Source organism: Argopecten irradians, chromosome 13, assembly GCF_041381155.1.
Source record: "Argopecten irradians isolate NY chromosome 13, Ai_NY, whole genome shotgun sequence".
In the NCBI taxonomy this organism is placed as follows: domain Eukaryota; kingdom Metazoa; phylum Mollusca; class Bivalvia; order Pectinida; family Pectinidae; genus Argopecten; species Argopecten irradians.
In genome coordinates this window covers 31,806,049-31,823,398 of record NC_091146.1, presented here as the reverse complement: position 1 = coordinate 31,823,398, position 17,350 = coordinate 31,806,049, and the positions used below count along the sequence as shown (strand labels likewise).

At 36.0% G+C, this 17,350-nt stretch overlaps 1 protein-coding gene across 1 annotated transcript; it reads left to right on the top strand.

The window, feature by feature from the left end:
- The first annotated feature begins 1,719 nt into the window (after positions 1–1,719).
- On the top strand, positions 1,720–8,021 carry LOC138306287 (ladderlectin-like). Its single transcript, XM_069246703.1, has 3 exons — positions 1,720–1,807; positions 2,616–2,853; positions 4,783–8,021. The coding sequence occupies exons 1-3, from the start codon at positions 1,729–1,731 to the stop codon at positions 4,796–4,798; spliced, it is 333 nt and encodes a 110-aa protein (XP_069102804.1). The 5' UTR covers positions 1,720–1,728; the 3' UTR covers positions 4,799–8,021.
- The last annotated feature ends 9,329 nt before the right edge of the window (positions 8,022–17,350 follow it).

The window sequence follows — 17,350 nt, the reverse complement described above, 5'->3', positions numbered from 1 at the left end:
CTACAGAAACAAGCTTACAACAACACGCTTACAGAAACACGCTTACAACAACACGCTTACAACAACACGCTTACAACAACACGCTTACAGAAACACGCTTACAACAACACGCTTACAGAAACACGCTTACAACAACACGCTTACAACAACACACCTACAACAACACACCTACAACAACACACTTATAACAACACACTTACATATGTACTACAACACACTTACATCAACACACAGCAACACGCTTACAACAACACGCTTACAGAAACACGCTTACAACAACACGCTTACAGCAACACGCTTACAACAACACTCTTACAACAACACTCTTACAACAACACGCTTACAAGAACACGCTTACAACAACACGCTTACAAGAACACGCTTACAACAACACGCTTACAGAAACACGCTTACAACAACACGCTTACAACAACACACCTACAACAACACACCTACAACAACACACTTATAACAACACACTTACATCTGTACTACAACACACTTACAACAACACACAGCAACACGCTTACAACAACACGCTTACAGAAACACGCTTACAACAACACGCTTACAACAACACGCTTACATCAGTACGATAACAACAACCCGCTAACAATTAAACGCTCACAACAACACTCTAACAACAACACGGCTACAACAACACGGTTAGAACAACGCTAACAACAACACTCTTACAACAGCACGCTTACAACAACACACTTACAACAACACAGCTACAACAACACACTTACAACAACACCCTTACAACAACACACTTACAACAACACCCTTACAACAACACCCTTACAACAACACACTTACAACAACACACAACAACACGCTTACAACAACACGCTCACAGAAACACGCTAACAACAACACGCTTACAATCAAACGCTTACAACAACACTCTTACAACAACATGCTTACAACAACACTCTTACAACAGCACGCTTACAACAACACGCTAACAACAACACGCTAACAACAACACGCTTACAATCAAACGCTTACAACAACACTCTTACAAACAACACGCTTACAACAGCACGCTAACAACAACGCGCTAACAACAACACGCTTACAACAACACACAACAACACGCTAACAACAACACGCTTACAACAACACACAACAACACGCTAACAACAACACGCTAACAACAACACAGCTACAACAATGCTTAAAACAACACTCTTACAACAGCACGCTTACAAAAACACGCTTACAACAAATTCATTGATATCTATATGACCACTGGTCAGGAAATATCTAACTATTACATGTGTATTAACAGAAGGACAATTGTTTCGCCATCTGGCACAGTAATAGTCAACTAGCGCGCAGTAATTAGGACGACGGAATAAGCTATACATGTTAGATTATATATGAGAAGGGGTGTGGTAATGTATATTGTACTATATATGACACAGGGGAATGGCTAATGTTTCATGTACTTTATATGATAGAGGGGCGTGGCTAATGAATCATGTACTAGATATGATAGAGGGGCGTGGCTGATGTATCATGTACTAGATATGATGGAGGGGCGTGGCTGATGTATCATGTACTATATATGTTAGAGGGGCGTGGCTGATGTATCATGTACTATATATGATAGAGGGGCGTGGCTGATGTATCATGTACTATATATGATAGAGGGGCTTGACTTATATATCATGTACTATATACATGTACGACTTTTTCTCTTAGGCCCGATGTCAAAGCATGAATGCGTACGTTGCAGATGTCACAAGCGAACAAGAACATGAATTCATCAAGGCAGAACTTCTGAAACTCAAACCAGGTATGATTTTCCTTTTTCTCTTAGACATACCACAATGGATTAATTTGCCTGTAAAAAATCTAAAGAGAGCATGATAAAGACAACCAATATTTTCCACAGGGACCTGGCACGATTTTTTAAACTAACAGTTTACATATACTATAACATATATATATGTATACTGTTGGTTAAAAATTTTCGTGCCAGGTCCCTGTGATATTTTCCGCGTGCGATTTACTTACGCGATGAAAATAAATTCGCCGAAGTTTATCGTCGCAATTAAGTATTTCTCAAACTTTCATTGAAAGGTAATTTTATTAAATTCTCATTCCGCGAAAATTAATCTCGGAGAACTTGTTTTTACTTGAAACTTACATGTAGCAGCCGCGAATGAAAATTGGTTTACAGCCAGGGAAATTTCTCACGTTTTCTCACAAAATAAATAATAATAATAATAAAAAATAATGATAATGGTTTTTATTTTTCTTTTGATTGCACATTGAGTCACAAACTTTTCTTAAAAGTGGTCGAACATATCAAATATACAATATTTACAGCAAAAACAAAATCCGTTGATAATCTCTTCCTTGAATTTTCTCGAAGTTACAACTTTCATTCTGTTAACTTAAATTTTGAATTATACTGTAGTAACTTCTTTATTGACCTAAATGTGAATTCCTTGTACGAAAAGTACCCTCGTAATTGACCTGTATTGTACGATATGTAGCATCCTTATTGACCTAAATTTATTTTATTCATTGTATAAGGAGTTCTATAAATATTCATTTCATAACAACTTTCTAACAATAATCAGTTTATTTAATTAAAGTGAATCCCGTTCGGGACACTTACTATCTCGGAGGACAGTTTAATCGTACAATCAATGAATGGATATGGGAAAGGACAGGGGAGAAGTTTGGACTTACTAAATGGGATGTGGCCAATGGTGAACCTAGTGATGAGAACAACAACGAAAATTGTCTACAGACGCAGAGACACCGTTATTTCTTATGGAATGATGTCCCTTGTCGTGGTCATTTCCCGGATAATGTTATTTGTAAGAAAAGGTAAAGTTGATTTGTAAAAAGTTTTCATATAAATGTATGTAGAATCAAAACGCTACTTCGACTATTTGTAGTTATAAGACTAAGTATTGTGAATGTATACAATTGTTGGTATGTTGAATATCGCGCGGGATCACACGTAATGTATGGTATGTTATTGTATATAGCATCAATTAACTATGTTTTGTTTAATTTCACGTTCTACAATGCATTAACAGCCAGGGTCATGTAAGGACGTGCCGAGTTTTATTGTTGAGGAAACCGGAGTACCCGGAAAAAACCAACAACGGTAACCTGGCAACTACCTCACATGGGATTCGATCTCTTGACCCAGAGGTGGAGGACCAGTAGTAATGTGTCAGGACATCGTATCCTATCGTCCATCGTAGCCCCTATCAATTAACTGATTGTTCAGTTGTCTGGGTTGTTTTGATTGATAACATATTCTAGCTTCGCGATAGAGGGAAATTTCCCTTTAGCTGACTTGGTAGCCGGATAAATAAGTCAGGGGTCGCGGGTTCGAGTCTGGCTAGCATATCACCACTCCCAACACAGACCTCTACCTCTGGGTTGTAGGTTCAAATTCTATTTGTCAGGCATTGTCCACTGTTCGATGGTTTTTCTCGTGTACCCAGGTTTCCTCCACCAATACGAACCTTTTGCGTTCTTAAACGACCTTGACTGTTAGTAGGACACATGAATAGGCCGTAGACCACTTCACGTGCAAGCTTTTCCGTCTTTGCATATTACAAGGTTACCTCCCTTGCGAGTAGGCATCCATTGTGACGTCATTTTTTTGCACGTCATTTTCTCTCAAAACTATATACTGGTTTCCGCCTCAGTTACCTCCCTTGCGGACGTTTCACTGAGCGGAACACAACCTGGCGGAGAGCAGAGAATTGAGGGAAGGGAACCAGTCGGTGAAAAGTCTGACGTTACGCTAAATCTCTCCCAGGATGCATTGCGGTTCCCAAAATTTCAACTCTGTAAACGGCCCAGCGAAATTTCAAGATTCCTGAAAAACGTATTTCGGACGCACACAAAATTCTTTGATACATATTTTAAGTTTCCTTTTGTATCATTTGCTTATAAAACGGCTGCCATTTTTGATAGAATATAATTATTTGATAATTCAATATTAAAGATGCTCCACCGCTGACGAATGGTATTTTTTCACTATCAAAAACAGGAGCAGACGATTTAGTATTTTTCTTCAGTTATAAAAGTTATTTACTTTAGACCATTACCACCATTGAAAAGTTTGAGCTTCTAATTTTATTTCAAGTTAAAAATATGAAAAACAATTAATTGCATCCCGAAAAAATTCCGTGCCACTATATCCTATGTAGAATGAAGTACTGATTGCGCATGCACCAAAGGCGAAGTAAATTATCTTATATTATTTTTTGTGTTAATTAGACCTATATATACACGATTAAACACCAATTATTGTTCAAATGATGAATATCATTTATGCTCTGTCGGCGATGGAGCATCTTTAAACCAAACACAAATGTTTTTTTGTGTTTTTTTTTGCGGATACACTAATATATTACTTTTAAGTAAATAGTAACGATTTGCATACCACGCCTGCCATCTCTTTGTTTTAGGCTTATAATTATGTGAATTGCGATGCTTTGTTTTCGGCACTGTGGACAAAACTCATTTCAACCTGATCTTAGTTAAGACTATGATATCAATAAAATCAATATGAAACGGACTATCGTCTGATCGTCGCCGAGCTGTGTGGGAGAACAAAGGGATCCAAACTATTTACCGTTATAAGTTTTGCTAAATAACAAGCGGTATCGATCGCTGTACAAGTAATAAATTGTTACCAGATTGAACATACAGTTGATATGAAGCCCATCCGTCAGGAACATAAATAAGGTTTTAATACAGATAATGTTTACTGTTTTTGTCTATTTGTAGTGTATTCAAACCATAAATGGACACAGTATCAAGGCCATTCTGTGGAAGTCATTCATTTACCCTTCAGTCAAGTGCTGGATATTCTACGTGTTTTACCCTCGGAACAGCCTGCCATGTGACTGTGCTCAATCCTGTCATGTGACCATGATCAATCCTGTCATGTGACAATGATCCATCCTGTCATGTGACCATGATCTATCCTGTTATGTGACCATAATCCATCCTGTCATGTAACTATAATCCAGCCTGTCATGTGACCATGATTCAGCCTGTCATGTGACTATGATCCATCTTGTCATGTGATAATAATCCAGCCTGTCATGTGACCGTGATCCAGTCTGCCATATGAACATAATTCAGCACTTCCATATTTGCAGAATGACATTTATACAATATAAGTTTATTTAAGTTTATTTAAGTATTAGATTGCTTTCTTGGGGAATGTATGGTCCTATAATTCGCGTTATGACTAATTTGTCTGCAATCCTGGGAGAATTATAGGACCATGAATCCTCCAATAAGGCAATGTAATGCTTATATTTCCGTTTACTGTTATTTTTAAGCTAACCTGTAATATACACTGTTATCATTATTGCCAAATCAAAAGTCCCCGCTGCCCCCTTCAGTTGAGCCTCTTCTTTTGACGTCATAAGACCCTCCGACGTCATTAGAACCCCCGACGTCATTCGCGGTAAAAAAAGTTCATGGAAGTAAACATAAAATCATCAGTACACTTCCAAAATTGTAATCAATGTTTTGCATCTTTAGGATATTCAACATTTTAAAATCATAACTACAAAAATTGTTGCAAATAACATATATCAAGCAATTGTTTTTTTTATTCAGGTAGCATGCATGTACGCACATAAAATACGCATTCCGTCATTACGTCATGACGTCGTTCAGAACGACGTCACAATAGATGTTATACATTTCACTACACCAACGGGAGTTATAGGGGATTATGATCTCGTAAATTCCCTTTTTGGTTGGAAATGTTATATAGAGTCAATCCCGAGCAAATGGAAATATTAAAAATTAACTTCATAAATAAAAATGTTTCTAACACTCTCCACTATGAGAAAAAAAAAGTAAAAATATAAACAACACCACTCCTTTTACTATATGTACATTTTAGTATCATGCATCTTTTTCCCGTGTATAATTTGTAAATTTAAATCCTGTCTTTGCGGTACGGACAAAAGCGTAGGACGCAGTTTATAACATTACGTGTATTCTATTTCACATTATTATATATATATTTTCATGCATTTTTATAATTTGTGCCACTCGGAACGTCTCCAATGTAACTTTCGGACATTGACGTCGGATGTGTCACAAGAGTTCAAGAGAATATTGTCATAACAACTGGTTTCTCCGAGGAAACTACCCATCAAAAAGCGTCAGTTCATCGATGCCGTGTGTTGTCCGTCTCGAAGAAGAAAAGGTTGCATCCAATTTCTTAAAAAAATAACTTATAATTTTCTTCTGCGCACTCGCGGCGTAATAAGGTTTCCCGACGAAATAAATGTTTGATTTTCTTACATATTCTTACACCTATCTCACATCCTAGATAACGTTTTACATCCGAGGAGTTCCGGTTGTACTACGTGTAGTAAGTTGATGGATTATCATATACTTCGTGCCTTCAAGACTATGAAATAAATAAGATATACATAACAACCCCATTTTATTTGTATTACATTGCAATCTGATATTAGAATCATTACAGTTTCCAAAATTTTAAACTTCTGTTATCATGAGTATACTAAGGCATATGTGATCAGTTCTCGTGTATGCAAAAACGGAATAGGTCGATCTATATTATGATATGATATTATATGTGTACAACTTGTTTGATGGACCGTCATAATTTATCGTATATTTCATTTACAATGTTTATTTCAATTGAATGTTTTCTTTCATTTTAGATTATATTACAAAAGGACACGGAAATAGCTTTTTATCACATAACTGGCCCGTCCAGCCATGCCATACGGCCATGTCATAAATATCGTAAGACACATGTGTAATAACACTATTGTGACGTCACAGGTAGTTTTGACGTCATAATCTCTGATATATGACGTGGCATGATTGTCTCAGTAGACGGAAACGTCACATCCGAGCCGGATTTCTACTGTTTTATAAAGAGACGAAATCTAAAGTTTTACTTATATTTCTATTATTAAAAGTTATGTGATAAACAGAATCTTACACTCGTGACTATGTGATATGAAATTGATCAAACTCGTTAAATAATCTGATATGCCACTCGCCTAAAGGCAAGTGACGTATCAAATTTTTGAACTCATTGGATAAATTTCATATCACATAGTCACGAGTATAAGATCCTCTATATCTTCATGTTATGATTAATTCTTTTATAAAATAGTTAAAATTTGATCTAGATTTTTGTTCACTGTATGATTATTCAGAATGAAATAATGAAAAATATGTATAATGAAGTTTTTTTTTCCAATTCAACATTGGATATATTCTTTTTTTATTTCAAATAGTTCCCACGTTAGAAAAGAACAAAAGAAAGACTTAGTCTCATTTGAATCAGATTTGTAAAAACTATGGAAACGTTAAATACTGTATATACTGTATATATACATGAAACTTTCAGGATATGATAATATTCAGTTACATTCTAGAAACATGCTAAAGGTTTAAGAAATAAATGACCATTACACGTATCCTACCATTGGCTATTCTGTGTTTGCATATTACAGAGTTATCTGCACTTGTGGGTAAGTATTGATTGTGACGTCATGTGTTTGCGAGCGTCACGTCATACTTTTCGGAGAAAACGACGTAAATTGAGTTCACACATTAATGACGTAACAATCGATACCTACGTATACCGACAAGGGAGCTAACTCTGTAATATGCAAAGACGGAATTTATTGGGTTATAAAGGAGTTACATCTACGGAATCTTTTCAACCTGTTGAGAACAGCATTATTGTATGTATAACCGCCTCCTTTGGGACTTTTAAATTGATGTTATTATTGGCGTTTTAGTGGTTAAAATTAGTTGAGCAATATGTTAGCAATAAATTCAGAATATGCGTATCACCTTCATTTCTTCCCGTGATAAAAGTTGATAAAATAGTGTCGGTTCTTTGAGGTTCTTTTCTATTAATAGTAGCACCGAGTAGCCAGTGTGAACCAGATGACGCGCTGATACCACGTGACCTTAGAGCTCATTAATAAAATCAAGCAGCTGCAATCGCCCACTTTATGTCTAAATGTAGACAAGTATTAGCTTCCCAAAAAGCTAAGAAGGCTACCACACAGCATTATTTATTAGGAAGCAATAATAGGAAAGCTTGACGAATTGTTCTGTTCACAGTTAGCTGTCATAGTTCTTATGACAATTCATTTTTGAAGAATGATAATTTAAATGCTTTCACATTAATGTAAGACAATTTCAGATAATTAAAGATAATCAACTTCATGATATCCATGAAAGGCCACTAGGCTACCTTTCCGAAACAAAAATTCAAAGTTTCTTTAAAACAATTAAAACATAATATAATTGATAACGATGGCCAAAGATGAGGTTACAACACCAAACAAATTCAAATCTATACTGTATATATGTATTTACAGTTAAGATGCATGTCTCTGTTTTGCCGTCTGGCACAGTAATAGTCACCTGAAGCGTGGTAATTAGGGCGACGTCGGGAAACATCATACGACCTGCGTTATGAAAATATGAATATTTTGATAAGGTTGTTTAGAAGATGTAGTGGACCTTTTCCTAATGCTAACAAGATTTCTGTCTAATATACAATGTACGAAGCATGGATATACTTGGACAAGTTGGTGAAATTTATAATACATTTGTACATACACATATAAACAAGCGTAATATTTCGGTTAAAACGGCACTTTACTTTAGCGCAGTAAAGCCTAACATTTTGTTTCAGCGGACAGTTACTACAAGTAGGTCATGAAAAGCTAGCTAACAGTTAGGCTATATACAGATTAACAAAACTCTGCATATCACCGAACATTTGAAACCTCTCTAGACTTACCCATATATTCTATTCATTACATGTTGTGCCACCTTGTGTGATTTCTGAGAATAATGTCCGACAACCAGAAAAAACATTCGGACTTCCCTGGATTTACCTAATGATAATTTATTTGCAATAATTTCCCCACTGGTACCCCCTACACACATGACATATTCAACAACAAGTAACCAATCAACACACGTAAATAGTTTTAGCCAACCAATCAAAGTGAACAGATTATTTATAACCATGTGGAATCCCAACTTATTATAGCTGTAACAAATAAACGGCCGTGCGGAGTGCCTGGGAAACCCGCGTCAGTCAACATTTATAGGGGGAAGCTACCAGGAAAAGGTAAAATAGCAAGTCGTGTCACAAACTAACAAGAGATTATACAGTATACAGATCTACTGCTACAGAATACCGGCACATCCGCTCGTGCATGTCTGTAACAACGTACGTACAAATATACCCACAACCTGATGACACTTCAAGTAGGGAACTTCCCGTTATTATGGCATAATCACCATTCAAAATGGACTCATTCATAGTCATTTCCTACCATTTTCCTTCAGATAGTGGCAGCTACATATCCGGAACACGGGCACATCCGCTATGTCTACACATGTTTATTACATATAACCTGACGAAACTAAGTAAAGTAACTTTTTATATTCATCACATTACCCTTCCCGCTCGTGTATACAATACTCCAACAAGAATAACAAGCACCTATGAGTCATCTATCCTTGATATTATATTTACCAACGAAGCCATCATGATAGACGACTCTGCGATAAAGGTACCATTGATTGGGCAACGATGACCATCTATCTATATATGATACGTTGTAGAACCCGTTTCCGGTTTTAACACAACGGTAGAGAGAGGATCTTACAGGGCATGTTTAAAAGCCTCCAATGTTGGGTCACGTACTACCTTTTCCTCTAAGTGGTTCCCGTCAATGACTGTACGCACAAAGAAGGAATTCCTGTATTGCTCACAGTTGTGTGTCGGTACCGTGAGGGGTTTTGAATTTCTGGTGACATTTTTTTTCAACAACATTTGTGGTGATGTGGTTTTCGTAATACTTAGCTTTGATGTTTCTTTTGGGTCGTTGTTTTGTTAAGTACTCATCTGGGGGTATTGATGGTAGCATCCCCTCCACCACTTTATATAGGAAGGTCAGTCTCTGTTGTTCACGTCTGATCTGAAGTGATGGTAGTTTCAGATCCTCTAGCATTCTTGTAACGCATCCTTCCTCCCTGGTCTTGTAGTCGTTGGAAATGAATCTGGCTGCTAGTCTTTGTATTCTTTCAAGTTTGCCAATGTCTTTTTTGATATAAGGGTCCCAAATTATTGCAACATACTCAAGGATGGAGCGCACCAGTGAAATATATGCTATTTTTTGCACGTAGTTGGGCAGTGTTTCAGGTTCCGTTTTAGAAAGCCTAATGTGGAGCTAGCTTTTTTTGCTATTTTTGTTATATGAGTGTCCCATTTCAAATCGTCCGAAACTGTAAGACCAAGATATGGATTGTTTTTTACTTGCTCCAGGATATGTCCGTTTAAGGTGTAGAATTTGTGACTTTTTCCTTTTATGTTCATGATGTAGCACTTTTTTGCATTAAATTTCATTCCCCAATTGTTTGCCCATTGTTCCAAATTGTGTAGGTCATCCTGTAATAATTGATGGTCTTGGTATTTGTTGATTTCTCGGTATAGTAGACAGTCATCTGCAAAGAGTCGTACTTTTGAACTAACACAGTCAGGTAGATCATTGATGTGACAGAGAAACAATAGCGGTCCGAGTACTGTTCCCTGAGGGACTCCTGAATCTACAGAGGCTTCTCGAGAGAATTCTCCTTCAAGGGCTACTCTCATCTGACGCTGTGTCAGGAAGGTTGAGAGCCACTTGTGTAGATTTCCTTTGATGCCGTATTGGTTCAGCTTGTGTAGGAGTTTTTGGTGTGGTACAGTGTCAAATGCTTTTGAAAAGTCAAGGATTGCTAGATCGACTTGTTTGTTTCTATCGTATGATTTCATGAGGTCGTCCATAGTGACTGCAAGTTACTATGGTACTGTACGATTTCACTTATGGTTATGTAGTGCACCAACTATAACTATCCCGAGCCAATCTAATTAAAATATACATCTTTATTATCACTGCGTTTGATATGGGGATCTGACAACATCCCAGTAGGGGTCACGTTCCGATGACCTCTGGAAATGGCCAATCAAATTGCTGTAACCAGAATCTTGTGTGGGGACAAAATAGTTTGAAAAAACTTTCAGAATTATTTTCGTGTACGTAGTCATCTCAGCCAAGTAGCACAACAAAACTAATTGTATTACGTATAGCCTATGGCGAAATGACGTTTTCAATTAACGTAGCAAAGTATAGGAAATGCATGTGGTCTGAAGTAAATCAAAAGTAGTACATTTGTATAAAGGTCATGACCTTTTACAATATGTTGTCAGATTCCCTATTGAACGAAGTGGGTATAATCAGATTGACCCCAACTATAACAAATGAAACTAAACGAAAACATTTTGTGTAACCTAGAGTCGGAAACTATTACTTGTGACTCTGTGAAGGAGACTTGGGAACGATTAACCTATGCATTTCGTTCCTTTGATGTACATAAGATAATCGAATAATGGTACACTGTGGTTGACTGTGGCTTTGAAGGTGGATGTCGCTCTCCCTGTAATCTTCAAAAGAAGTCTCGTCAGGCATGTGATTGGTCAGTTTTTTCTCCTAAACCGCCTTTAGTTTTACTACGAGAGAGTCCAGGGAGGAAATAACGACAGTGATTATAACCCTTTGAGTATCGAGGATGTCATTCTACCTGATTCACATCGAATTTTTACTAATTTTATTGCCTAATTAGTACATAATTACGTCGATGTTTATACATAGCGATTCAACTCGTCAACTTTATTTAGTTTTTACGGGTTATCTCCCCTTGACCAGTCTCCAGCTATCTTATCGGTTATATCGCATCACAACGATATCTTTATGCAAACATATTCTGTATTTTTGCCAAACGCGGCCCATCTTTGGTGATTTTCCTATTACACTGCGCATGAATGGTAGTATGCCGGAATAACTAAAATCTTCAGAGACCTGATAGTCGGTCGGTAGCATGTTGGCATGAAAAGCCATGAAGTTTGTTAGTTCTTGACTATCATTCAAGGTCACCGGAGTCAAATTGGTGGAAACCATCAAAGAAATTCTCTGTCAGTTATAGATTATACAGATGAGGCCAAAAATACATACATTATATGTTTGTTAAGGGGAACATTGGCAAAAAAATAAGGTCGGTAGGTAGGAATATGTTTTTCTTTTGTATATTTATGTCAAGTTCAGATGCAATAGCCAGCTGTTTACTAAACAGATATATGGCTCCTATTTATCACTAAAATTATTAAACATTAGTGTCTTTCACACTTGACTCTGTATTTATCAATATATTAATGGAGATTTGACTAAGAAAGAAGGTATTAACAGCTCAGATTGGCCTAGAGTAAAACTATTAATAGGAGTATCCTTTCAGGTACAGAAACTACCAACTTTGAAGTATATATTTTCCTTTAGTCAACAACGTGATAATTATCTACCTTAAATCCAGTATAATATTCTGGTTAAATACAAACAAAAACGATATTATGTGAAAATAACAGCCTGTTTTGAAACCCTTATTCTTTAGAAGATATCAACGTTTACCAAGTTAACTGTGTTTTAGCAAACTTCAAGTTATTGTCAGATGACCGTAAAGGCCCTACGGGCCTCTTGTTTTCCCGCAATACTCTGCTTAGTATTCGTAATGTTGTTTTATCCGATACTTTAACCATAGCTACATACTATCATGTATGTTTAGCATAAGAGCCTGTGCCTGACCGTACGGTACTGCATGGACAAAACTTTATCTAAATGTTTGATTGGTCCTGCAAATATGGCGTTAGAAATGCTGCTTATATTGCATGCATGTTAAAGGCGACTCAATTTAGGATCTTTCTTCTCTCTTCTTCCTACCGACTGTCTTTACCTAACAACTTCTTTCAAACTGACACATGGTATCTGGTGCTGAGTTAAGCTATCTTTTCTTTCTTCTTAACTAACTTTCTCCTCCCTAACGTCTCCATAGACACTACCTCACGTTCGGCCGTCTGTTGAGCGTTCGCCTCTGCGTCGAATGCTCTTGGTTTTGATCCCAAGCGGAGAAAACAGTTTATAACATTGGTAGCTTATGCTACTTGTTCAGCACTCAGCATAAAGGGAGTGAGACGACTGATTTACAAGTTGTCATTGATACTGTAACTGAGTGGGCGTTCTTTTTCGTTACCTTCGTTGACATACTTCAGTGGAATAGCAATATCAGACCATGAAGCCAAATCGTGATCTACAATTTCATTTCATAATTTTACAATGTTATAAGTAATTGTAAAGTGATTTCTGCAGGAAAATTTCCATCTAAACATAAATCAGGCATAAAATAACAATAATTTTACAGTACATAATTTCTGTGTTGTAACTAACGTTTATAAGGCACCCGAAGCTATTTGAAAGATTTTTCGATTGCGTTTTTCATTTTGCGTTTAGCGCTTGTCAAAACGCGTTTTCTTTTTTCGTTTGCGTTTTCGTTCGTTTTCGTTTAACATTCCGTTTGGGTTTTGCGTTTCGCGCTCATTTCGAATAATTTTACAGTACAAAATGTCTGTGTTGTAACTAGCGTTTATGAGGCATCTGAAGCCATTTGAACGACTTCCACGGCTTAATTCATCAAACCCTATAGTTTTCAATATATTGTTGAAATAAAAAAAACATTTGAAAATGTTCGTTCGGTTACGGCACATATACCTTTAATAGAGGAATCGAACCAGACAACACCAGTGCTAATGAAAACAACGACATCAGTGTCATTTATTACTGTAAACGCGGACATTTTCGCGAAGGGTAAATTTACGCTATTTACACACGAAGGTGGCTTGATCGCGAAAATTTCCTCTGCGCGTAATATTTTGTATATATATGAACGTTATTATTAAAAGTCTGAGATTGTATCTTTTACGAAATTAACGACACAGTGAAAGTGTTATGCTTGCAAATCGTGAAATTAAGCACTCGCGAAAACATCTACATTTATAGTATGAAAAGTTCTTTGGCATCAGCTAAACAATAAAGAATAATTTAACGCACGAAATGATATTAAAGCTCCTAACAACGATATAAAGTTCCCATACACATTTCATGTACTAAAGTATTTTCATGAAAATATCCATATAGTACCATCAGATGTGTTGATTGTGAGAGTCGGGTTATACGTTGTATCTGCCCCTACATGGATGATATATGTATGTCCCAATCTGATTAAAATACAGGTCCTTATAACTACTCCGTGCAATAGAGAATCTGATTACATCCCATGGGGGAGGGGGGTTCATGTTCGGATGAACTTTGTATCACGTGTACCTCAGATTAAATGTCAATAACGTCAATTGTTAACGACATTTCGGCCCAATATATATATTTAATTAGCTTTGTTGTGCTCTTTGGGCGAGAAGACTACGTACACGAAAACACGTCTGACAGCTTTTTCGAGCAGTTTCTTCCCCAGTCAAGATTCGATTCGATTGGCCATTTCCAAAGGCCACCAGAACGTGACCCCTAATGGGGTGTTGTCAGATCCTCTTATCAAACGTAGTGAAGATAAGGATTGGTGTTTTAATCAGATTAAAATATGTCCAGTCCGGAGCCGAGAGAGGCCTCACTACATTTCTGCCGACTGGATACATTAGGTCTAAGTTTAGGCTGTTCTTTGAACAGTTTATTGATGGTTTCGTTTGACTACCTTTGTTACCATCAATGTTTGATGTCTGGTTGAATGTAATGCTGGCTTTGAATCATTTTGCGTTATTTTCATTTTTTATGTCAAGATAAGTGTAATAATGATGGTTTTATCATATTTTTCTATCGATCTACACCAACATATTAAAGATATTAGCATATATAGTTTTTGTATTGAAGTGTTTTTGGATTTCTTGAATGCAAACTTTTACTTATATAGAGAATCAGAAGAGATGACTGTTTATTCAATAATGCGTTGTTTGATGTTGGCAACGCATGTATAATGATGAAATAAACTGCATGTTGCTGCTACTTTCTCGCTATTTTTTAACCGTTGGTGTAGATATGGACGTGAGTAGGCATCCTTACAATGCACATGTGGAAGGAGTATGGGATGGTTAAGCGAGAACAAGACGTAACCCTCGATTCTAGATGTTTTATGTTATGTATATATATAACATAAATATCTAAAGCGGTTTATGATAAGAGTACACTCAGATGTGTGTGTTATATCTCAATAACATAAATGAATATATTCAAACTAATCCCTCTAATTCAATTTACTAAAGGTAGTCTATTAAATATTCAAAATTCATTTAGGAACTCAGTTATTTCTGAAATCATTACGCCGTTATCTCAGCCAATCAGAAGCGGCATTACATATGGCGACGCCATTTTTTCCTTTATGGGCTAATAAAGTAAATTTCAAGCCAATGGAAATGGTCGTTACAAGCAAAAATGAATTATTATTGGTTAGTATAATAGATGTGTATGTATTATTAATGAAAGTTTCAAACATTCTAAGTATTGTTTACCTATGTCAGATGTTATATATATATTTTGAAAATTATAAATGAAGAAAAATGTGTTATTAAAACTATCAAATAAATCAGGTTTTACTTGATTTATTTTTAAACCCAAAGGAACGAGCTCGCGGGGATATTGATTTAAGTCGCGGACCGTCTAAGTGATGGTTCTAAGCTATACATATAAGTATAACTAACTCAACGTGAATCCAAAAATCTTTCTGCATATGCATGTGCCACAGTTGCACCTTTTTGCAATTGGGAACCTTCTACTTTCGACATTTTCTTCGATACCATGGAAATTTAGTCGGGCGATCATACTATGGTAACAACAGTCCCTAAATAAGAAATTGTAAACAGCACATAGGTTATACATCAGGGGGGCAAGATATTGCCATGGTTGTTTGCACCTTGATTATGTTCATAACAAGATAGAATAAATTATTACGTAGCAAAATCGTATAAAAAGTGTTGAAATATCCGAGTGTATTTATAAATTTTAATTCAACAGACAATGATATATGGGCCAATTACTCAATGGCTGACACATATACAATATACAATTCGTCAAATAATTATATTACATACAGAATGGCTAACACACATACAATTTACAATTCTATAGACGATAATATAAGGTCTACTTACAGAATGGCTGACACACACACAATATACAATTTAACAGACGATAATATCAGTTATAATTGCTTACAAACAACAATATGCAATTCAACAAACGATGATATAAGGACTACTTACAGAACTCCTAGCACATATACAGTATCCAATACAACATGAATAGAAAATATCACTGATTAGAAGATAAAAAGTCAATAATAACTTCTAGTTACATATGTAAGATTATATTCAAATGGACTTTAAATAATACAAGAGGCAAATGAAACATACACAATCAACGTTAGATAGAATCCGGAATAATAATCATATTTTCTCACATTAATTCTACTACATTGGAGTTGAACTGTTTTTAATGGTCTGTACGAAGATTCCGATTGGGGACTAAAGGGAATAAAATACATTTGGTTGATAAGGTATGTACAATTGGACATGCTATTGAAACAATTAAAAAAAAGTCACTTTTTAAAGATGTGCGCTTACTTTCCAGGCTAGGGAGATTGGCAAGCTTATAAATATCAGCGTACGACATAGAGTTATGATAAACATAAGTTTCACAACATGAACTTTAAAAAAACCCATATGTTTCACTGCTTCGACTTTCTTCATAATATATGTTTGGTAAGTAGAAAAAAGCAGGCAACAATCTTCATTTTACGAAGACATTTTAACCAATCTGAAATCAAAGTACTGAAAGTACTACGGATTGGTGTGAAAAAAATAAGTTCAACAATCCCTGCTCTCTTTAAGACAAATTTAGAGTCGTTTACTTCAAGAACTAGAATATTCCACTTTGAAATGTTTCATCAATTTACCACAGACCATCTTGATTCACTTTTGATTCTACATATACCTTAACTATTTTATAATATTATGTAGATTTGTATTAATTATACACGATGAATCATCAATTATTTTCCAGCTGATACATTTCGTTTATGATTTGTCGGCGGTGGAACATCTTCTGATGATGAGTTTAAGCCCTGTAGAGAATATTTCCAAATGATAAATTTAATTTATGTATTTAATGTTTGGCGCTTTCAATTCGAATATTTGCCAGTTTTCTAGACAGGGTATACTCACGGAGGTTGAAAACACTCGGTTAACCGATTCCTATAGCTCTTTGAACTAATGTTCCAAGGAACGTCATTGAGTTTCTAAATATTTCAATGATGTTCAAAAATCGCGGATTTCAGCAAATAAAGCAAACTCAAACCAACTTCAAAATGTATTCGTTTTTCCTGT

Bases quoted from the DNA above. Each gene is read 5' to 3' on its own strand.
- LOC138306287 (XM_069246703.1), top strand. From the start codon at position 1,729: ATGAATGCGTACGTTGCAGATGTCACAAGCGAACAAGAACATGAATTC. The intron at 1,808-2,615 runs GTATGATTTTCC...ATTTAATTAAAG, and splicing joins ACTTCTGAAACTCAAACCAG to TGAATCCCGTTCGGGACACT.